Source organism: Erythranthe guttata, chromosome 4 (assembly GCF_056151865.1).
Source record: "Erythranthe guttata isolate IM_541 chromosome 4, IM_541, whole genome shotgun sequence".
Taxonomy (NCBI): domain Eukaryota; kingdom Viridiplantae; phylum Streptophyta; class Magnoliopsida; order Lamiales; family Phrymaceae; genus Erythranthe; species Erythranthe guttata.
Window position 1 is genome coordinate 18,358,833 of NC_142536.1, and position 23,735 is coordinate 18,382,567.

General features: G+C 41.9%; 5 protein-coding genes and 1 long non-coding RNA gene across 6 annotated transcripts; 3 read left to right on the forward strand and 3 right to left on the reverse strand.

Moving 5' to 3' along the window:
• The first annotated feature begins 1,890 nt into the window (after positions 1-1,890).
• Positions 1,891-4,266, forward strand: LOC148771325 (uncharacterized). Its single transcript, XM_088817595.1, has 3 exons — positions 1,891-2,147; positions 2,291-4,130; positions 4,234-4,266. Exons 1-3 carry the CDS (start codon positions 1,891-1,893, stop codon positions 4,264-4,266), a joined length of 2,130 nt encoding a protein of 709 aa, XP_088673721.1.
• Positions 4,267-4,363: 97 nt separating this feature from the next.
• Positions 4,364-5,343, forward strand: LOC105951529 (uncharacterized). The gene is made up of 4 exons (XR_016031061.1): positions 4,364-4,881; positions 4,970-5,044; positions 5,132-5,213; positions 5,298-5,343. It is a non-coding gene; the product is annotated as an uncharacterized LOC105951529 (long non-coding RNA).
• Positions 5,344-11,815: 6,472 nt separating this feature from the next.
• On the reverse strand, positions 11,816-14,137 carry LOC105949169 (BTB/POZ domain-containing protein). The gene is made up of 2 exons (XM_012972458.2): positions 13,430-14,137; positions 11,816-13,150 (listed from the first exon to the last, which is right to left on the reverse strand). The coding sequence occupies exons 1-2, from the start codon at positions 14,057-14,059 to the stop codon at positions 12,203-12,205; spliced, it is 1,578 nt and encodes a 525-aa protein (XP_012827912.2). The 5' UTR covers positions 14,060-14,137; the 3' UTR covers positions 11,816-12,202.
• Positions 14,138-15,819: 1,682 nt separating this feature from the next.
• On the forward strand, positions 15,820-18,492 carry LOC105949007 (uncharacterized). Its single transcript, XM_012972273.2, has 3 exons — positions 15,820-16,802; positions 17,349-17,891; positions 18,153-18,492. The coding sequence occupies exons 1-3, from the start codon at positions 15,957-15,959 to the stop codon at positions 18,252-18,254; spliced, it is 1,491 nt and encodes a 496-aa protein (XP_012827727.2). The 5' UTR covers positions 15,820-15,956; the 3' UTR covers positions 18,255-18,492.
• A 45-nt stretch (positions 18,493-18,537) lies between these two features.
• On the reverse strand, positions 18,538-19,846 carry LOC105949195 (uncharacterized). The gene is made up of 2 exons (XM_012972486.2): positions 19,536-19,846; positions 18,538-18,722 (listed from the first exon to the last, which is right to left on the reverse strand). The coding sequence occupies exons 1-2, from the start codon at positions 19,780-19,782 to the stop codon at positions 18,592-18,594; spliced, it is 378 nt and encodes a 125-aa protein (XP_012827940.1). The 5' UTR covers positions 19,783-19,846; the 3' UTR covers positions 18,538-18,591.
• Positions 19,847-20,615: 769 nt separating this feature from the next.
• On the reverse strand, positions 20,616-23,724 carry LOC105949194 (putative serine/threonine-protein kinase PBL7). The gene is made up of 5 exons (XM_012972485.2): positions 23,387-23,724; positions 22,799-23,034; positions 22,393-22,582; positions 21,900-22,291; positions 20,616-21,085 (listed from the first exon to the last, which is right to left on the reverse strand). The coding sequence occupies exons 1-5, from the start codon at positions 23,502-23,504 to the stop codon at positions 20,858-20,860; spliced, it is 1,164 nt and encodes a 387-aa protein (XP_012827939.2). The 5' UTR covers positions 23,505-23,724; the 3' UTR covers positions 20,616-20,857.
• Between the last annotated feature and the right edge of the window lie 11 nt (positions 23,725-23,735).

The window sequence follows — 23,735 nt, forward strand, 5'->3', positions numbered from 1 at the left end:
GTTACCTCAATTTGAAGGGACCACCGACCCACAGGAACATATAGAGAAATTCAGTGCCATGGCGGATTTATATGGCCCGACGGATGCTGCTATGTGCAAAATGTTCCGCACCACTCTCTCCAAGAGGGCAATGAATTGGTTCAACTCCCTACCCATAGGGTCGATTGACACCTTCGCTCGGTTGTCGACCCGGTTCACCAACCAATTCGCCATCAACAAACAATATGCCAAGACCCCAGCTCATCTTTTCTCTGTAGTACAGAGAGATAACGAAACGCTCCGCAACTACATTAAGCGTTTCGTAGAGGCTGTCCACGAAGTCCCCAGTGTGGGGCAAGACATGCTCTCCGGGATTATGCAGCAGAACTTGAAACCTGGTAGATTCAAAGAATCTATCGCCGGAAGACCCCCATGCAACTTAGAGGAGTTACTGAATCGAGCCGAAAAATACGTCCGGATAGAAGAAGCCTCTACCCATGCTCCTCCTAAAAGAAAAAGAGAAGATGACCGTCAGGACAATAGGAGGCGCGATGATCGACGTCCACCACTTCCACCTCAAAGCCAACCCTCTTCCTCCTACAATAGGTTCACTCCGCTAAACGCTCGCCTCACGGAAATCCTTCACGTGATAGAACAGAAAGGTTTAGCAGAACCTCCACGTCCTATGCAGCCAAACGCAAAGCGAGAAAAATCAGATCGTTATTGTCGATTCCATAAGGACAAAGGGCATACTACGGAGGAATGTGCACAACTCAAAGTGGCGATCGAGAGGCTTATCAAACAGGACCATTTAGGCGAATACATTGATAAGCCGCGAAATAAGCGCCGTGATGACCCTCCACGCCGAGATAACAATTGAGATCAACAACAAAGGCGAGAGGATGGAGGTCATCGACGTGACCTAGATAACAACGATAATCAGCCTACCCGAGGAATCATCTCCTTTATCTCCGGAGGACCGGCGGGGGGCGACTCACAAAATGCAAGACGCACCCTCGCTCGATCAGCACGCATGAATCAAGAACATGCCGCTCCGTCCGCTCGCATATATCAAATACGAAGACCTGATCACATCATAGTCTTCAACTCCTCCGACCTCGAAGGTCCAGATGAAGACCATGTCGATGCATTGGTAGTAACAACAACGGTGGTCAACTTCTTGGTCAAGAAGATATTAGTGGACGGTGGAAGCTCAGCTGACATCATGTACCTCCACGCTTTTAAGCAACTGGGCATAGATAATGCCCGGTTCAATCCCGTCTCCACACCCCTGAAAGGATTCACAGGAGAAGGCATTTTGTCCATGGGAGAAGTGGAGCTGCCTGTTTCTTTAGGGGAAGACCCCTGTCGAATCACGAAACTAATCAAGTTCCTCGTCGTCGACAGACCATCACCCTACAACATCATTCTGGGGAGGCCAGCCATCCACACATTCAAGTCAGTACCTTCCTCCTACCATCAGAAGTGGAAGTTCCCTACTCCCTATGGAATGGGAGAAGTGCTTGGAGATAGACGTCTCGCTCGAGAATGCTATGCAAGGGCCCTACGAGAACCCTCAAAGAAGCCTAAACCGCCCGAAAAGGGAGACGATACCCAAAAATCCGACAAACGGAAGTGGGTCAATGCGATCATTGAGGACAATAAAGAAATCCTCATCAGTGTACTAGAGGATAACACCAAGCTAGCGGCTGTCGAAGAGCTTAAGTCATTGAGCTCACACCTGGAGATGATTCCAAACTCCTACGCATCGGATCCGATTTAGATCCTGGGACGGAGCAGCAGCTAATCAACTTCCTGCGACACAATGGAGATGTGTTCGCATGGAAAGCCCAAGATTTGTCGGGCATTCCCCCTCAGGTAGCCCTACATCGGCTTAACGTCGACAAGAGGATGAAGCCAGTCAAACAGAGAAAACGAACGTTTGGACCCGAACGCAACAAGCATATCAAGGCAGAAGTGGCTAAACTTCTAGAGGCGGGTCATATACGACCAGTTCAGTATCCTGAATGGTTGTCGAACGTAGTGCTCGTTCCCAAACCCGGTGGCAAGTGGAGATTATGCGTAGATTTCACTGACCTCAACAAAGCCTGTCCTAAGGACCCATTTCCTCTACCCAGAATCGATCAGCTCATCGATTCGACCTCGGGGTGCGAACTCCTCAACTTCCTCGATGCATACCAAGGATATAACCAGATCTTACTTGCACCAGAAGATCAAGAGAGGGCTAGTTTCATCACTGACCAAGGCATCTACTGCTATCAAGTCATGCCCTTCGGGTTAAAAAACGCAGGAGCCAGCGTCTAGTGAACAAAATGTTCACAGATCAGATCGGTAAAAATATGGAGGTGTACATCGACGACATGCTCGTCAAAAGTGTCAAGGTCGCGGACCACCTAACTGATCTGGATCAGTGTTTCGCCACCCTGCGAAAATATAAGATGAAGCTCAACCCCCTCAAATGTTCATTCGGAGTTAGGGGAGGCAAATTTTTGGGTTATATGATTTCGCAGCGAGGAATCGAAGCTAATCCCGCGAAAATCGAAGTAATCACCTCCATGGCTCCGCCAACATCGATCAAGAAAGTTCAACAACTCAACGGCTGTTTGGCATCCCTGAATAGATTCATTTCAAGGTCAGCGGACAAGGCTCTCCCCTTTTTCAAGATTTTAAGGGGAGGAAAAAAGTTCGAGTGGGATGAGGCGTGTCAAAAAGCCTTCACTGAGCTAAAGTCATACCTCGCATCACCACCTTTGCTTACAAAACCTCAGCCCGGAGACACCCTCCTACTATACTTAGCTACCTCAGCTAATGCCGTCAGCGCAGTCCTCATCCGAGATGGAGGAAAAGGCCACCAACCCATATACTACATAAGTCGCGCCCTCCAAGGAGCCGAACAACGCTACACCAATATGGAGAAACTCGCTCTCGCCCTCATCAACGCAGCTCGGAAGCTTCGACCTTACTTCCAATCACATCAAGTGGTGGTTCTCACAAATTATCCTCTGAAGCAAATACTAAGGAGTCCTGAGACATCCGGGCGATTAGCAAAATGGGCGATAGAGCTAAGCGAATATGGGGTCGAATTCAAACCCCGTCCTGCTATCAAAGCGCAAGTATTGGCGGATTTTCTAGTCGAAATGACTTCAGTAGAAGAAAGCTCTTCTCTACCTACTTGGTCTGTCAACGTCGATGGATCTTCCACTGCCACAGGAGGGGGAGCGGGTATCGTCCTAACGAACCCTGATGGAGATGAGTTCGAATATGCTCAACGATTCGAATTCACAGCCTCAAACAATGTCGCTGAGTACGAAGCCCTGATAGCGGGAATCCGCCTCGCCCTAGCAGCAGGAGCGCGCAAGCTCCTAATCCAAAGCGACTCTCAGCTCATCGTTAACCAAGTACTCGGAGTTTACGAGGCCAAAGAAGACACCATGGCGAAATATTTAGCTCTCGCGCACACTCTCCTATCTAAATTCGAGAGCTACGAGATAATACAAGTACCCCGCTCCAATAACATCCACGCTGACAAATTAGCTCGGCTTGGAAGCTCCATAGCTAGCATCGGAAGTCGGAAGGTGACTCTCCTCACCTCACCTCAGCCAGAAATAACTTCACCCACCGAAGTACAGTACACCGAGGAGGATGAACCATGCTGGTTCACTCCAATCCTGAAGTATCTCAAGAAGGGGGAACTTCCAACGGATCCCACTGAAGCACGGAAGATGAAAACAAGAGCCGCCCGCTTCACTATAGTGGGAGAAGAACTGTATAAACGAGGTTTCTCATTCCCTTACCTCAAGTGCCTCGATCCGACCACAGCGGATTACGTACTTAGAGAAGTACACGAAGGCATCTGCGGAAATCACTTAAGCGGGAGAACTTTAGCTCTCAAACTACTGAGGCAAGGCTACTATTGGCCGACGATGCATGAAGACGCGAAGAAGTTAGTTCGGAAGTGTAAGCCCTGCCAAGAGCATGCAAATATCACTCACCTGCCAGCGGCATTAATGCAACCAATTGACAGCCCCATCCCTTTCGCCCAATGTGGGATGGATTTAGTTGGACCATTCCCGCCCGCTACAGGAGGGCGCAAATACCTCATTGTAGCAGTGGACTACTTCACCAAATGGGTGGAAGCTGAACCCTTAGCACGCATCAGAGAAGAAGAAGTCATCCAATTCATATGGAAAAACATCGTGTGTCGCTTTGGAATCCCACGTTCCATTATCTCAGATAATGGAACACAATTTTGCGGTGACAAAGTGAAAAATTGGTGCCTCGGCCTAGACATCAAGCAGTTCTTCACATCCGTAGCAAATCCACAAGCTAACGGCCAGACGGAGGTCACGAATCGCACTATACTCCAACACCTAAAGACAAGGCTTGGAAGTGCCAAAGGGAAGTGGGTGGACGAATTGCCTAACGCGCTATGGGCATATCGCACAACCCCACGAGCAGCAACCGGAGAATCGCCCTTCAATCTAGCTTTCGGAACAGAGGCTATCGCACCCGTCGAAATCGGAGAACCATCTTGGCGAATCACCAACTATGATCCAACAGCTAATGAGGAGGCTATGCGGGGAAGCCTCGACCTCGTAGATGAATTACGTGAAGTCGCATACATCCGGCAACAGATGTATAAATCACGCATGGCCAAGGCATATAACTCAAAGGTCCGCCCTCGCTCCTTTCAAGTTGGAGATTTAGTCCTCCGAAAAGCTGAAGCCTCTCACCCCATCGGTAAGCTCGACCCAAAGTGGGAAGGACCATATAAAATCACCAAAGTCGTCAACACCGGAGCATATCGCCTCGAGAACACTGACGGACACCCTATACCCAGAACTTGGAATATAGGGAACCTCAAACGGTTCTACGCCTAAGGTATACATCTACCTTACTTCAGATCAGTTGAGATCATCACCCATATTTATTCTATAGGAAAATTACTCACGAATTGCCACCCATGCAGGCACCACGACCTTCCACGTCAATTGTCTTGTAAAGCTGCTTATACATGGTTGGAAATTTGACACCACATAACGAGGTACGTGAACGTCCCACCTAAACTGGGGGGCTAGTAATTTTTACTTACTTCGGCGAGTCATAATTACATCCCATCATCTTCTTACAGGTTGAGAACCTATTACGGGAGGATGCATATTACTCAATCAATGCCCCAAAGAGCGAAGATACTCTATACCACATCGTCAAGGGTAATTATTATACATCCACTAGAATTCAACACACGGATGATCTTATTTACTCTCACTAACATGAAAAAGTAATTCCACTAACAGGCGTGATAGCATAGCAACCCGCAGCAATTCACGAGTTCAGTTCATATCTTGGAGGGCGAGAAAGAAAAATCAACCCCCGTAGTAGGGTACGTGAAAGACCAATACACATCACCATAGCTTCAATTACTAAATCATCAATACAAGTGATTAAATAAATTCTTTTCTTCTCAATCGTACTTGACAGACATAAAGACGCCAAAAGAAGTCAATCTACCATCAGCACAGTAAAACGAACGAGTACAAGGAAGACGTGGAAGATGAACAAGTGTAATACAATCACTTACAAGAAATATTATCTTCAATTTGTTTATTTTAGCAGTATTTATTTACATTCGCCTCACGTAGGCATATCCCATTAGCTATTTATTCACATTCGCCTCACGTAGGCTTGTATCAATACACTTTTGCTACCATTGAATTAATCAAATTTCTTTTTGCTTTACTCTCGGTGATATTACATCTACACGAATCACCTATTACCATGAGCTCAATCCAATAACCTCACAAACACTTAGAGAGATTTAGATAATCAATATAGCCTGGCCAGCTGGATTACCTAAGTCCCTTTATTTGTTTCACGAGGTGTTACTTTTAAAACGTGGCCACGGACAAATATAATCAAGACCCACGCGGTCCGAACAAAGGGCACGACCCATAACAAAAACCTTGAGAGACTGATCCCCTCCTCAAGTACATTGCGTATACGCTAATGTAAATACATATAAGCAACGCATTAATTCTTGACAACGTCAAAATAAATAAATAGAAATATTAAACTCCAGAGTCAAACAAGAAAGAAACTCAAACGAAATAGTAGTGGACATACCCATCTACATCAGCGATAAAAATAAACTACGAAATCCATAAAAAAAAAAATAGCAATAGAAATAAATGGGGTGAGTTAACTATCCTAACAGATAAGTCTAAACTCCCCTACCACGAGCGGAAGATGCACCCACAGCGGAGTCATCCGCAACCATGTCGTTCACGACCTCTGTGCCCGTCCCATTAACATCTACTTCATCCTCCTCTTCATCGGATATGCCAGCTTCCATTCCACGAATCACTTCCTCGCTGATCCCACCCGCATCGCGCAGATATTTGCGACAAGCACGCACTAATGGCTTATAAACCACAGCCAACGCATGCTCCTCAACCATAGCAGCACACTCATCGCTACCTCGGAAATTAACCTTGGTCTCCTCCACAATGGACTCCTTGTAAGCTGCACCACCTGATGTCGTGAGGAACCTTTTCCCCGTCGTCTTCTCGACTTCGTATTTATCCTTGAGCTGATCGTAGCATTCGTTCAACTTGTGAACATCATCCTTATACGCCTGCGCATCACCTCGGATGACCTCGAGCTCCTCTGTCTTCTCGGCAAGCTCCTCTGTCCTCCGAGCCAACTCTTCCGAGCGTTGAGCAAGATCGACCCGCGCTATCTCCAATTGGCTTAGAAGCTCATCCTCACGCGCTTGACTTCGAGCCCGCTCCTCTTCCTTCATAGCTTCCGCATTCCTACCATGCTCCATGAGATATCTCCAAGTCGCTACCAACTATATATATAAAAAAAAAAAAAAAAAATTATTTTTCACAAGTCAAAAAAAAAAAAAAAAAATTTAAGTAGACAAGTACTCACCCGACATATGTCTCCACCAGCTAACTCTAGCATGTGAGAAGGACCCTTACCAGACATCCGAGCACGATCATACTCCCGAACGAAACCCTCGGTACTCAACATCGGCAAATCATAGTCCGACACATCCCAGTACGACTCCTTACCATCGCGGTTTACGCCATAAGTAAACAGCTGTTTCCCTCCTCCACCATGGAAAGCATAAGTCTCCTCTGGGTCTACCCGTGGACGCTTAGGCACAGCCACATACTCGGTATCCACCCTCTTTCCCTTGCCACGGTCCCTCGTCGGTGGACGCCCCTCCACTTCACCAGCACTGCTACGATCATCTGCGACTACTCGAGGTATTTCTACATGGACCTCCTCACGAAGCAAACCACTTGTAGAACCTCCCAACGTAGAAGACATCTTCTTCGATTCCTTCTTCGACGCCTTCTTCGACGTCTTATTCGCCTTAGCTTGAAGTGCCGCAAAGGTAATACCCCCATCTACAAAAGATAACAAACACATAAATGACATGAGGTACAGACTACCAAAGAACTACAAAAAAAAAACAAAAAACAAAACAAAACACAAGTCAAGGCAACAATAGGATATATGGTGCTGACCCCTCGCCTTTGGTATCAAAACCCTCGGGTCAAATTCCACGTCACACAATCCCGACTCTTCAATCCTTTTCGCCATATTCGCATTTATCATGAAGCTCTCGCACGTAGGATTCCAAACTATAGGAACGTCAAAAGTGGGAGCCTTCACATAAAAAAAATGGGTCTTCCATTTCCCCAAAGATAACTTCACACTCTTCACGAATTGGTAAGGAACGCGAGGATGAAAACAAAAGAAAGGCGTCATATTGGGCCGGTGTAACGTAAATAACGCCTTGAACAAACACACGGTCATAGGCAAACCCACGAGAGACACCCTATGGTGAAACGCCTCAAACGTAAGCACTGCAGTCGGAGTAAGCTGACTATACCCTATCTTGAACTCTTCGCAAACCTTCAACAAAGTCGGATGCGGAGTAATCTGAGATGTACAAGTCAAATAACCCAAAAATATTGTATGAAACACATCAGGCGGCGAATACAAACAGTCGCCCTTCTGAGGCAACAGCAACTCGACATTACCTGGCGCTCCAGACAGACGACGAATAGAGCGCAAATGCTCTTCCGTCAACATACTATCAAAATCAACTAAGTCCAAATTAATTGGCTTCTTCTTCTTTTGCCTCCTCTTATCAACCTCAACATCACATGGCGGAATATCATCTTCCACCTCCTCTTCATCCGTCAGCTCAACTTCACTACTTGGCGCCGCATGATCACTCACCAAAGGAACGTGGTTAGAATCATCACTATCGCTCCCAAAATCCACGATTTGACGTCGAGAATAACGCCTACTAGCCACAACTCCATCCACTTGCTCACTAACATGAATACTCATTTCTACATCGTCACTCCAAGATTCAATGATTTCTCGCCGACCGAAACTTCCCCCGTTTAAAACACCACGCACATCAACACCCTCAGAAATTTGCCCGTCAATTTCGCCCGAACCAGCCTCAAAACCGGGCTGTAACGCGCTCTCACGCGCGCGCGTGGCCCCAAAAAGGGCTGATTCATGCGCGCGCGCGTCATCAACCAGCTGCCGCCCACGTGTCGCCTCCCCACTTGCTGAAGCCCGCGCGTCATCACCCAGTTGCCGCCCACGTATCGCCTCCCCACTCGCTGAAGTCCGCGCGTCAGCCACAGCACGCCCATCCGACGCGCGCGCGCGTCGCTCGGGAAGCACGCCAGGCTGCTGCTCATTAATGGGCACGCGCGCGCGTCTCTCGATTCCGGCGCCCGACGCGCGCGCGCGTGCCTCTACCCCGGTACCAGCTGCGCGCACGTGGCTTCATCCCATTGGACCACGTGCGCTGGTCCACCCCTCCTCAGCCGCTGAGCCAGCTCCCAACTCCGCGGCTCGGCTCGGGTTCCCTCTAACCTGGAAGCGCGCGCCCTCACACGTTTTTGAGTGGCTCGAAGCGCGGCTCGAGCCAGCAATTGCATCCGAGCCCCCTACCACCCCCATCTGCACAGAGTTTCGTGCAACGCTCACTGCGGATCCGATTTTCACACCCCATACCCTAAGATTTTCGCGTTCCATACCCACTGTACCAAAAGTCTTCTCGCTCCCTTCAACCGGATCTCGAAGTTTAATTCGCAAAGATTTCGAATTACCCGAATTCGACATGAGAAAAAATTTCCCCGAAGAAATTATCAAGAAACAAAAAATTTCTACTCTACCGCAAAAAAAAAATTTCAAGAGAAAAATAGCACAGAGGAAGACCTAGAGTTAAAGATACATACCCATATTTATTTCACAAGAGTTGAAGTTTAATTCTTTACACCGCAAAAGGAGTCTATTTATCTGGCCCTGGTATATTATTTAAAACCCTTAAATATATACCTTGCTGCCAAATAAATACAATATTCCCTTATTTAAGCTAAGGAAATAATTCACCACCAACGGAAACAATTCAATCAACGCCGCAATTAACTCTCGACACGACCCGGATCCCTCTACACAAGCCCCCGACTCGAATCGAGAGTTGGGGGGCTTAATGATATACCTAAATGGGCCGGCCCAATGGACCCTCAAATTTATCTAATAATTAGGCCCAATACATGAAACCCCAATCACATACAAGTGGGCCCATTACACGAAAGCCCAAGCTCCTTCAAAATAAGGCTTGGGCCCAACAAACTAAGCCCAACCCATTCAACGATATATAAATAAGTGTTTTACTCATTCGAAAAGGTACGTTCTCATTATTGATAATCAACCACGAGTTTATTCTCTCTACTATCTCTAGGATCCGTACATCTGACTTGAGCGTCGGAGGGGTTTCCGTCGGATCAACCCCCGGCTTAGTTCACGTGTACTCATTTCGCAGGGACCTCAGGATCATCAAGTTATCAAGCTACTGATCCGCTTTGCTCTCCCAACTCATTTTCTATACCCCTAGGTGAGCTATATACTAGCATCATCATATATATATATATAAACTATTGATTGTTGACATGAGATGCCCTAATTCGTATTATATCATAGGGGTACTATTTTCGTTGTGCTGGTATATAATATTTTTAACAAGACCCTTTTTAATTTTATTTTATAAATGGAATAGAAATCTTTTGCAAAAAGCATATAAAAAAAAAGATATATTTATTGAGCCACCTCAATTATTGGCCAATTGCACAACTCATATATAATAAAAACTTAAAAGGATTAAAGCTTGGCCCCACTAGTTTTTTTCTATAAAATACAAATTAAGTCCATTAAAAATAGAGCAAAATATATATCTACATAATGAATATTATATGTCCGTAAAGTCTAAATATTATAAATTCAAACCACTCATTTCAAAATGAATTTAAATTTTCAAATTTCAACATTAAATTATAAAATAGGACAATAATCATAATTATTAATCCAATAAAATCATTAAAGATCAAATTTAAATACCGCCAAACACAATTTTAATCATAGACACAAAAGAATTAATTAAAAAACCCAAAAAAAAAGGCAAAGAAATTAATTTAAATAATACCAAAAAAAATTTCAATCACAATAAATGTGCTAAAATCTATTTGATAAATGGAAACCCCTTAGATATCTATGGAGAGAAAAAAAAAATTTATTTTCCTTTTTTAGTAGAAAAATTAACAATTCTTTCGTAAATTTCTAGAAAAAATGAGAGAGAGTGTGTATGCGCGCGCGTGTATGTGTATTAATGCGGGTGAAAAAACATTCAATAAATGATTGAACTACTTATCTTATCCAAAAACAAAAAAGATTTACGAGCTATATAAGATTGCGATTTAAATCAGAGGGCCCTAAAACACAGTCTGGTTTTGACATAATTTATCATCGAATTAAATAGAAAATAAATTCTCTAGTAAGGAGGAAATTCTTGATTAATTTATGCATTTTTCTATTTTATATTTGTCGGAAAATTCTCAAATTCCCAGATATATGTTTTAAGCAAAGTGATGATTCATATATGTAAATTTGTTTTGCTTTGCTTATTTGTGTAGTAATCAGTCATCAATAAGCCAATTTATGATTGTGGTCTTATTCTGGTAAAATAAATTACTCATAACCGAATAATTTCAGCCACGTGTGAAACCCTATTGCCTTCTGACAAATCAGCTCCACATCAGCTTGATTCATCCAATCAGAGAACGCCACGTCAACTCTTGTTGCCAAATCACTGTCCACAAGTGGCTTTTCTCTGAAATCGAATCGGGCCATAATATTCCTGAGGCCCAATATGATTGGGCCCGTCTGTCAATCAAGGCCCACTATATATTCTTGATTGTGAATAAGTGATTATGGTTTCAAAAGCTGAGGTGGAAAAAGCTAACTGAAAAGTTTCAATTTGCCCTTGTTTTTAAGTTATCATCGCATGAGCTTTCCCCTCGTTACAAACTAGGGTGGAGATTTGAAGGAAATGTTCGATTTCCGTTGATTCAGATTCGAAAATTTCCAATCTGGAACAAAAAAATTCATTCCAAATCCGAAAAATTCTGATTCCAATTTTTCTCCAATTTTTTTTTTGGTTAAAAATTGGAATATATATGAGATTATGATTCCCGAATCAATTTTAATTTTCTTAAAATAATTCCAAAAGTTATGATTTTTACCGAATTGGAAATTTTTGAATGCCGCGGATATCGATCAAGAAATTTCCAATTTAGGAACAAGTTTTTTCATTCAATTTTCAATTTCCAGTTAGTTTTAACAGAATTGTAATTAAATTTTCACTTTCGAAAAAAAAAATTAAAGTGCTACTTCCGATCTGATCCGTCTGATTTCCACCCCTACTACAAAGTGATTGAGGAATTTATATTGAATTTGAAGTTAAAAAGGGTCCGATTGAAATTCACAAGCTATAAATATCACACATGAGCTCATTCGTTCTATGTGGTAAATCGATGGTTATCCTCAGTGACAGAGCCAGAATTTTACTAGGGTGGACAAAAAATCTATAGAGTTTATATGGACGGTTATCAAATGGCCTATACAATCGTTTAAATGGACCCCACAAGAGAAAGATCTTCAGAGAATACGACCCGAGTCGATAAGGGCAAGACGAACACGAGGTTACCGGACGTGCCAATTAATTTCCACCGTTCGATTTTCATTTCCTTCTCCACTCCGCCATTGATTACACCGCCACCTCATCAACGGGTCCCACAAACTGCGATTTCTACAATCAAAATCAGTGTTCCACGTCACACAAAGCTACCTGCAGCTGCGACTCCACCACGTACTGCTTCACGAAAGCCCTTCGCCACCAAACCTCAAACGCCCCCTTAATATTCGGACAATCATACCCTCCGTTAACAAACCTATCGAACCATTTCATCAAAATCAACTGCTGCTGAGTCAGCGGCAGGGTCAAAATCATCCGACCCAATCCCTCCTCAACAACTTTCCGGTCAACCGATTTCCCGCCGCACGTTCTCATCCACCCGAAATCATCGTAAAGCGCATCGAGCCAAGTCGAAAGCAAGCCGAACCTAACCTCCTTCGGAACCAACACTTTGCCCTGTCCGATAAAGACGCAAACTTGGGCCGTAATCTTGCTAATCACGTGTCTGTACATTACGGGAATCTTCGAATGAAGAACCGCAAGCTCCTTTTGATCGGCCCACAACTTCACAAACTCCTCCCCGATTTTTCTGTCCATTAAAATACCCACGATCCACTGCATGTTATCGGCCTCTCGAGCGATCTCAGCCATTAAAACCCCTCGATCTTGCTGCACGGCTTCTTCGTCTGCACACGTGGCCGCTGATAAGCTCAGCACGAGTGAGCTAAGGCATCTATGGCAGAGTTGGTAGAGAGTGTTTCTCGAAATATCGAGTCTACTATAATGATCTTCGTCCAGCAATCGAGTGAGTAACGACTTCATTTCTTTACGGGGCTTTTCGTCTTTTGCACGCAGTACGCTCGACGAGAGTTTAAAGAAGATTTCGTCGGCTCTTGAAGACGTAGAGGGGTCGGATATCACTCTCTGAAGCACACCGTCCATTTGGTAACCGTCGAGATTGAGTTCGTTGAGATGTGAAATTACGTTCTTCTCCTCCGCTTCGGACCAAGGTATTGCTTCTAGATACTCCAAGCATGCTCTCACCCCTTCGTCGAACATAATGGCCGACGAAATCTGCAGAAAACAACATAAAAAAAATAAAAATTAACTCGGCTAATCGCATTTATCCGTAGATTTCAAGTCCGACTACGATTCTTCGTTGAATTAAACGAAATTAAATTGGCTTAGTTACAGATTAATTAACCTAAGATTAAGAACATTTGATACTCTGTTAATCTAAATTATAATTAACAAATCATAAGCCCACAAAGTAGAAACAATCAAGATTCAAGATCATACAATTCGAATAAGCATAACAAAAAATAATAAAATAAAAAAATAAAAAAAAAAAACCTTCAAGAGGGTCAAGATCTTGGAGACATCCATACCGAAGAGCTCGGCGGTCAACTCATCGGAGTACATGAGGACAACAGCCTCCACGTAGACCGCCACGTCATCGCACTCGAGGATCTCGACGGAGTGGGTCCCGCTCCGGCGGAGTTTCTCCGCGAAGAACCGGCTACCGGCGGCGAGAACCCTCCGGTGCACGTCCATGGATACTCGGAGCGATTCGCCCTCGCCGGAATCCGACCTCGACGCCACCGTCAGCCTGACGTCACCAACCCCCCACCGGTCGGTGACGTTGAACGGGGCTCGAGAGAGGAGGGATGAAATCCTGTCGTGGAGTTTGTTGTGGGCCTCGGAACCGGGCTTCGGGTCGCGGGCCTGTTCGGCGGACATCATCTGGAAGAGGGTCGGGCTCTGATTCGGGCCGGGGGCGGGCTTGAAGGTGGGGGGAGGAGAGAGAGTGGTGAGGCGGGAAGGAGAGAGAAAGGGGTCGGAGATGAAGCCGTGCTTTATCATTGTGGAGACCAATTGCTGCTGCTGCTGGTGTTGTTGGGTTCTTGATGACAAGGGTTTGTTGTTGTTGTTGGTATCAGATGCCATTGAATTGGGGGAAAGGGAAACTCGAGCTCTATTCATTTATCACACACACACACTGAACAGTGTGTCAGTGTGTGTAGTGTGTGAGGAATCCAAGAAAATAAAATAAAATAAATGAAGTTAGGGTCCATTTGGATGGAGGGATTTGGGGAGGGATTTGATTTGGGGAATGGATTTGAAATGACTCCAATTTAGGAGTCATTTGAAATCCATCACTATTGCTCTAAAATCAACTAAAAAGGAGGGGTGGGGATTTGAAATCCATCTCCAAATCCCTCAATCCAAACAAGTCCGAGGGATTTGTTATTATGGATTTGAAATCCCTCCCCCAAATCCCTCCATCCAAATGCACCCTTATAGTAAGTGTGAATTTGGGATCTGAATTGGGTATTATTAGTTATTACTGTTTATTGAGGGGGACAAAGGCGAATGGGGGTAGTGATTTTTTTTTTTTTTTGCGTCAAGGAAATAAAATTATATACAAGGAAAAGGGCGGGAGAATATATTGTTGGCAATAATTTATTTTTATTTTGTTCATGTCATTTAATTAGTTTTTGCTATTTTTTTCATATTTTGTGTCTCGATTGAGTCAATTGATATAAAATCAATTAAGTTATAAAGAGTAAAATATGTTTTATCCTATTGTTTTATGTAATACTTAACCTTCTATTTTAAAGGGTAAATTACGGTCACTCTTGAGTTATGATCAAATTACAAAAATCTTCCTTTCTATTTTGGTAACTATAACCGCCCTCTTGACTATATATTATCTTATGAAAAGATTTCTCTAGAGGTAAATTTAGGGATGTTAATCAGGTAAAATTGAATCGAAATTTCGGTACGCCAACATTTCATATCGTTTATCGAACTAATTATATGATTTGGTTCGGTAAATAACTGAATTACATAAATTTTATGTAAAGTTATTTAAAAGGAGTGGATAGCTGTAATTACCAAGCAAGAGGTTTTTTTCGTAATTTGGTCATACTTCTGGGGTGGCCGTAATTTGCCCTATTTTAAATTAATTGAGTCAGCTGATTTAAATCTATTGAATCAACTAATCTACTATTATTTAACATCTCATACACTACTAGTTGTCCTAAAATCAATTAGTGTCAGGAAAGACGCAAACCCTAACCTTATAGTGTATTCAACACACAACCAACTCTCATTAGGAGAGTTGATACATAGCCTTTACCAATAGGTAAAGGTCTAGGGTTCGAGTCCCCCCTCCCCTACTTCCCCTTGTAATGGACTTGAATTTACTCAAAAAAAAAAAGTGTATTCAACACACAAACGCTCATGATATTCGATTGTGGGTCACCCATGCCCGGACCTCCACCACATAGACAATTATTGTCAAACCCAGGCTCACAGAGTCAATTATTATAAATTCAGTTAGGCTCAATTGATACGAAGAAAATATATACTAAGTTTTAAGCCTAGTGGTACAAACTACATTTACGTTAATTAGATGCTATACTCAGTGGATTTCAACTACGAATCTGCAAACAGTCACACATATATGTATGTGCGTTTAGTTGCTGGTTATTAAATAAGATCCAAAATTAAATTACATCCAATGTAAATAAATAACTAGATGTAAATTTCATTTAGCAAAGTTTAAAATTGCATCTATTTTTTTTTTCTTAATTATTAAATATAGAAAAATTAACCATTTAATAAAAGAAAAATAGTAGCGAAAAAAGCCAAAGGAGCCTCAGCCAACCATAGACTTTTCTTAAAAAAAGAAAATACTAAAAAAAAAACACAGATCCGAAACATCTCTCTTCCATTGAAAAAAAAACATCTCCCCTCTCTCTCTCTCTCTCTCTCTCTCTCTCTCTCTCTCTCTCTCCATCTCTCTCAACGCTGCTTCTGCAATCTCTCTCTCTCTCCAAAAAGAAACACCGTCTTCCCTCCGGCGCCAACCCAAATGAACCACCAATCATCCCACCGGCCCACCTTCTGCTTGATCAGAAACTCCATCGCCACCTTCTTCATAACCCTTCTCTTAATCTACACCCTCTACTCCTCCAAACTCATCCTCCACAACACCCCCGATTGCTCTCATCTCTCCTCCAAACAAAACCTCCAACAACAACTCCCCGCCCCCACCCCACCTCCCCCACCCCCTCCCCCACCCCCACCCCCATCCCCACCACCCCCACCACCCCAAACAACCCAGCTCAACCACGTCGTTTTCGGCATCGCCGCCTCCTCCAGCCTATGGCCCACCAGAAAGGAATACATAAAGCTATGGTGGAAACCAAACCGAACCCGAGGCGTCGTCTGGCTCGACAACAACGTCAGGGTCACGCCGCCGGAGAAGAGCCGCCTCCCGGAAATCCGCATCTCCAGCGACACCGCGAAGTTCGACTACACGAACAAGCAGGGCTCAAGATCGGCCCTCAGGATCTCGAGGGTAGTTTCGGAAACCCTTAGATTGGGGATGAGTGACGTCAGATGGTTTGTTATGGGGGACGACGACACGGTATTCGTGGTGGAGAATCTTCTGAGGGTGCTGCAGAAATACGACCACACGCAGTATTACTACATCGGGAGCTCGTCGGAGAGCCACATACAGAATATTCTCTTCTCTTACACGATGGCGTACGGCGGAGGCGGGTTCGCGATAAGCTATCCTTTGGCGAAGGAGCTGGATAAAATGCAGGATAAGTGTATCCAGCGTTATCCTGGATTGTATGGGAGTGATGATAGGATTCAAGCTTGCATGTCTGAGCTTGGTGTTCCTCTCACCAAAGAATCTGGTTTTCATCAGGTATGTATATTATTTGCAATTTGCATGCATCTTCTCTCTCTCTAAAAGTACGTAGTTTGCATGCATGCATGCAGAGATGAAAGCATGAAACAAAAATCAAGAATTCTATGAAAACAAAGAAGAGGCATTTGGCATAGGGGGGATGAGTGGTTGTTTGATTGGCGATTTGTTCGATTTTCAGTCGTGAACAATTAATTGGATAAATCGGAAATCGGTAATATAGTGTTTGGTTAGTTCGATAACTTTTCGAATCTTGATTTAATTGGACGATTGTGGGTTGAAAATTACCTTGATCCAATTACAATTGATGAGCTTTAATTGTAAGATTAATTGCAATGATAATATCAAATCTGATATGGAGTTATGAGTGATTGTTTTTGCTGCTAATCCTTTCGATTTTGTCGCGAACAATTGGATAAATTGAAACTCGATCGGTATAGTAATTAATATATTCATGAACCCCTTGATCTAACTATAATTGACCTCTAATTACAAGATTACATTGCAATAATCTTATAATATATATTTTTTTCTTGAAAAATGCAGTACGATGTATACGGAAATTTATTAGGCCTTTTAGGGGCCCACCCAATAACCCCACTAGTCTCTCTCCACCACCTGGACGTAGTTGACCCGATATTCCCGGGCATGACCCGAGTCAAAGGCCTGTACAGACTGTTCGAATCGGTCGAGCAAGACTCGGCCAGCATAATCCAGCAGTCGTTCTGCTACGACAAGGACAAGTACTGGTCGATCTCCGTCTCGTGGGGATACGTGGTCCAGATCATGAGGGGGGTCATCTCCCCCCGTGAGCTGGCAATGCCCACGCGCACGTTCCTCAACTGGTACAAACGGGCCGACTACACGGCATACGCGTTCAACACTAGGCCCGTGGCCAGGCACCCTTGTCAGAAGCCGTTCTTGTTTTACTTGAGCTCGACAAAGTACGATGAGAAGAGGAGGCAGATCATCGGGGTTTACTCGAGGTATAAAGAAGCGCATCCTTATTGCCGGTGGAAGAGCGATTCGCCTGAAAAAGTCACGTCTGTTGTTGTTTTGAAACGGTCCGATAGTAGCCGGTGGGACAGGGTATGTTCTTTTTTAAGTGCATTTTAAAATTCCCTTGTTCTTAGGCTATGTTTGGTCCATTAATTTTGAAATGAGAAAAACAAAAACGCAAAAGCAAATGAATTTAAAAAAATGAAAATATGTAGTATGTTTGGTTTTTCCCTTAATTATTTTATCTAGTATTTTACCTCCTAATCAAACAGAAAAAAAAAATTATACTCGGCATTTTTCCTGATACAAACAGAGCCTAATAAAGTTCGTTTTTCATGTGTATTTTGACAGGCACCGAGGAGGGACTGCTGTAGAGTTTTGCCTTCGAGAAGGAGCTCGGTTATGTACTTATGGGTGGGAAATTGCAGAACCGGTGAGATAAGTGAATTGTAGTTTCCAAAAACGAAAAAAAAAACGAGACTTTTTCGTTTTATCTTGTGAAGGGTCCCTTTTGTTCTTCTAGAGAACTCAAAGTGGAATGATCTAATCTAATTCACAAGAATCATGAGCACATAACATAAAACAAATGTAATGACTTAGTTTGTACTTTTGTAAATTCAACACAGTGAGCCATATTTTTTGGTTCTTACACTCAGTTTGCTTATTATTACATCAAAACATTCACGAAAAATCGAAATCACGGAAGCGTAAAAAAGTTCACCGTTATTTGGTTCTCGATTTGGAATAGCAGCGCTATCTGTACACTTTTTTTTTCTCGTTCTGGTCTTCATCATCGACCACCGTTTTCGGAGATTGATGGATATGGAGTGAAGATTGATGCCAGGTTAGCAAGATATGTATTCTGTGGAATCATCTGTCGCGAAACACCGATCATTCTTCCATTCTTCATCTCCAAATACACTGTTTGTCGATAGACGAATAAAACGGATTATTAGCAAGATAATTAAGCGTATATAAAGTAATAAAACAGATATTAACAAGACAATTATTAAACAGATGAAACTCGAACGAAAATGCTCTCTTTCTGTTTCGTTGCTGTTCGTAGTATGCAACTAACTAGCAGCTTTAATCAGATATACCACAATCAGTAGAAATTTCTGTTGACAGGGTGTTTGTTGAAAGCTATAATCAGAGTTCAATCAAAAAAGTTACTCGTTTTTTTTCCTGCATATTTAATCGAATGATTATCAACGAAGGATTACAGAAGCAATCATAGATTGATCAGATCACACTAATAAGAAAAACGAGACCCTTTATCAATATATCTTGATTAATTCCGAAAGCAAAAACCGAGAAGAAAGAAATAACCGAAACCAGTTTTTATTTTCTTAGTTTTTTTCTTGAAACCATGAACGAAAAATCTTGCACAAATAAGAAAATCGAAGACGATTAAGCAATTTTTTTTACTGAATCCCATAACGAATTTCGAAGAAAATCCTAACTACCAGTTTTAATCAGACAACACAATTAGTAGATTCCATGCAATTTTTTTTTTTATTTAATTCGCAAAACAAAAACCTAAATCCCTAATTATTCTCCAATTCCCCCAATCTAAGAACACACACACACGAACACTGCAAACATGAGCAATCGACGAACCAAATCACATTCAGGAGAATCCGATTAGATCAATAATGAAATTAGAAGAATAAAAATTGAACCAATTTTCATATTCCGATTTTTCTACGAACGATCGCGAATCAGAAATCTCACCGGGATGAGAAAACCACCAGAGAATGAAGAGGCAGAGAATCACGACGACAGGGATGAAGTGAGCCCTCCTCTCAGGCGAGCACCGGTACCTTGAAACCCCCCTCTTGCCGTCGCCGGAGTGCCTTCTGAACAGCGGAAGAACGGTGGCTTCATCAATTTTCATCTCAGGGGAGTACGGCGGCATGGGCAGTGAAGTATGCGGCGGCGACAGCTCTGCGCCGCGGAAGGTGTTGGATTGCCTCTGCATTTTTAGAGAGAGAAGTTGAATAGTTTCTTCTAGAGAGAGAAAAAAGAGGCGTCGGAGCTTTGGAGTGAGTGAGTGAGAGAGAGACTTCTGTTAAGAGACAGTTAAAAAAAGTTATTTTATACGGCTGGTTGAGGGCGGGAAAGCTAAACTCGTTTCTCACGGTGTGCTACTCACGTGACATGCATGCTATGTGTGTGAGTTTTTTTTTTCTTTTTTCTAGTTTTTGTTTCTTATTTAAATAGCATTATAATCTATTTTATAGAAAAATATGTTATTAAAATAGCATTATAATCTATTCTACTAAAATATGTTTTTATAATGGCCATTTAAACATATATCTTTTATTATTTGGATACCCAAGCTCTCTTGCTCCAACCGCTAGGCCACCCTTGCGGGTGAAATTACTATATTCTCTCTTCATATAAAACGTAATTAAAAATATATATTTACATTTATTTTATCTTTCAATAAAATTAAGGGTAGATAACATTTAACCCCATGATTACAAACTTTGCAGGTGTATGTTTTAATATCAGCACATAACCTCTCATGGTTGATGGGTAGCTTACATTAGTTTTTCCATCAAATTTAACCGTCAATATCAAACATCAGAGTAATTTTTCTTGCAGATGAACCCTTGTACTTTCAATTTTGCAGATGACCCCCTTAACGTTTAACACACACGCTTAAGTTTAACGGAAAATCTAACACAAGCTATCCCATGCCACAAGGATTTTAGGTACTGATATTACCTGGGGTTAAGATTGGTTAAGATTTAAGTACTATTTATCCTAAAATTAATATCTACATAGACTCGCGAAAACAAAAAAAATAAAATAAAAAATGAATTTTGCTCATAAAAAAAGCCAAAAGTCAAAATCTGATAAATACAGAGTCAGCTTTTGGTAACTTGCAGAAAGAACTAACATCCCATAAAACAGAACCAGAGTAGCTAACATACAATGGTTCAAGTTAAGGATGCAACTCTAGCCTCTATTAGTACCCCGTAAATAAATAAATAAAAATTAAAAAAATAAATTAAAAAAGTAGAGAAAAGTGTATTTTCCTGTTTAATTCAGTGTCTCTTTTGAATGGGATGGATATTCGGATCGTATATCTGCGAAGCAAGATATTTCAAAGCTGTAACTAAATCAGCGACGAGTGGACGCATGTTTGGCTGCTCTTGTACGCACATTGCAGCAATTGCTATAGCTTGGTGTAATCCTCTTGCTGGATATTCGCCTTCGAGCGCTGGATCGGCCATTTCATGGAATCTTTTCCGGTCCTTAAATAACGGTCTTGCCTGCAAAAAAAAAAAAGAAAAAAATTATCAGAGAAAAGAGACGAAAAACAACGATAAAAACATGGTCGTATTGCTATGTTTTCTTCCACTTTAAAATAATAACAGGATGTGTAACAGAAAATAACTTCGTAGACATAGCGGGCACCACTACAGGATCTACAACTAACTTAACGGAACTATGAATAAAAATACGAGCTTATTGCGTTTAGCACCCCCGTGTTGTATCAAATTGCTAAAACCTCTCGTATTATAAATATTAGCAAAAAAACATACGATGCATCTTTTAAGACGCAACTCATAAATGGTTTTCTTTTGGGGAGTAGTTTGCTGATAAAATTGGATCAAAGGGGGGTTTATGCTAATATTAATAACACGAGAAGTATTTTAACAATTACACTAAATGCAGGGTTGTTGAATATAATGCAATAAACCCATAAACATATGCATCACAAAGATCATCACGAGATACAACAAGCATTAGCCACTTAACTTTACAAAATTAATTAAATATTAATATATAGCAGTTAATTGCATTTAGCACCCTTGTGTTTTCTCTAATTACAAAAAACTCCTCGTGCTATAAATATTAGCAAACACCCCCTAGATTCAATTTTTTTTAGCAAACTACCCCTACAAACTCACCATTAAGGGATTCTTTGCTAAAAAAAATACATCATAGGGGGTTGTTTGTTAATATTTATAACAGGGAGAGTTTTTTAGGTCCGAGTTTTTTAGCAATTCGATACAACATAGCGGCACAGAATGCAATAAACTCTAATATATAAAAGCATAGTTTAAAATCAAATATGCTTACCCATGCAACAAGATTCGACTGGGAACCAGTTCTCCTATTATCAATAGCTTTCCTCCCCGTAATAAGCTCGAGAAGAACAACGCCAAAGCTATATATATCCGATTTAAACGTGAGTTGACCAGTCATCGCATAATCTGGCGCACAATATCCATAAGTACCCATCACTCTCGTGGAGACATGTGTCTGGTCTCCAGACGGGCCCACTTTAGCCAAACCGAAATCCGATAATTTAGGGTGGTACCCTTCACCCAGCAAAATATTCGAACACTTCAAATCACGGTATATAACTGGCGTTTTCATCTTGTCGTGCAAATACTCTAGCCCTTGTGCTGCACCAGCTGCTATTTGCATTCTCGTGTTCCAATCCAGCCTCTTTCTATTTGGCCGAATATCTGAAAAAAAAATTAAAAAAATTAAAGTAACTATTATTTCATTTTATTTTCAAGTATAGCATAATAAAATAGGAGTAAGAGTGAAATGCAAATTAATTTACCATGTAAATGGCCCTCTAAAGAACCTAGAGCCAAGAACTCGTAGACTAAGAGCCTTTGATTTCCTTCGGCACAATAGCCGATTAGTTTAACGAGATTAGGGTGATTAACCATACTTAGTGTTATAACTTCGACCAAGAACTCCCTAATCCCTTGGCCTCCATTTTGATCGAGCTGCTTCACAGCAACAACCTGCATAATTCCAAACAAAAATATAATTTCGAAAATTGATTCACAAGAAAACAAAAGATATACGCATAACGTTGCATTTCAAACCCGTTTCTTGAATGTAAATCCTTCAATGTATATATATATATATATATATATATATATATATATATATATATATATATATATATATATATATATATATATCAATGGAGAGGGAGAGTGAGAGATATAACTGACCTCACCAGTTTCAGGCAAATGACCCTTATAAACTTTACCGAAGCCACCCTCGCCGAGAAAATTTTCCGACTTAAAATTATGGGTAGCGGCGACTAAATCGGCAAATTTAAAGGTCCTTGCTTTGGGGGCATCGGCCCCTTCATGATCTGGACTGTTGTTACCAGCATTTGATTCTCTTGTGGAGACTTCAACAGAAGCTTGATTAGCAATTATGTGATCATCGCTCTTCAGAGTGTCTAAATAACAATTGAAAAACATTAATACATATGAAAATGATGAACCGTTGAAACACACACACACACACACACACACACACACACACACACACACACACATTGCACAAAAATTCAAGGGGCAATCCAAAAATTAAAATTCCAAAAATTCGTAAATTTATTAGAGAAAAACCGAACAATTAATCAATTCGTGAATCGTAACCTAATCGTGAGAAGAAGAGAAAAAAAAAGGGGGGCAAACAAAAATTGAAACGCACGTTCGAAATTCCAAAAAAAAATATAAAAACGGATCGTCTTCTAAAACCCTGAATCAAAAAAGGAGAGCGTTCGATTCGAAAAATTCGATCGTTCACACCTGGTAGGGTTTGTGGACGATTGTCTCTCCTACAACGATTATCGCTCTTGTCATTCTTCAATTTCCTGTTTTGTTTCTTAGAGCTTGACGATTCACCGGAGCAGAAGAAACACCCCATGCCTCTCTCTCTCTATATCTCTATCTCTCTCTCTCTCTCTCGATGATATAGATATACATATATGGGCGTATCGCTTTCTACAGACAGAAAACGGAGCCCATAAAGGAGGATTTGCAGAATGAATGAAGAGTATTTTTAGAGAGAGAAGAAAACAGGTGAGAAATGGAAACAGAGGGAGGGGCAGTGCACTTCTTTTGTAATTTTCCACTTTTCTCTAATCAATTCCACAAT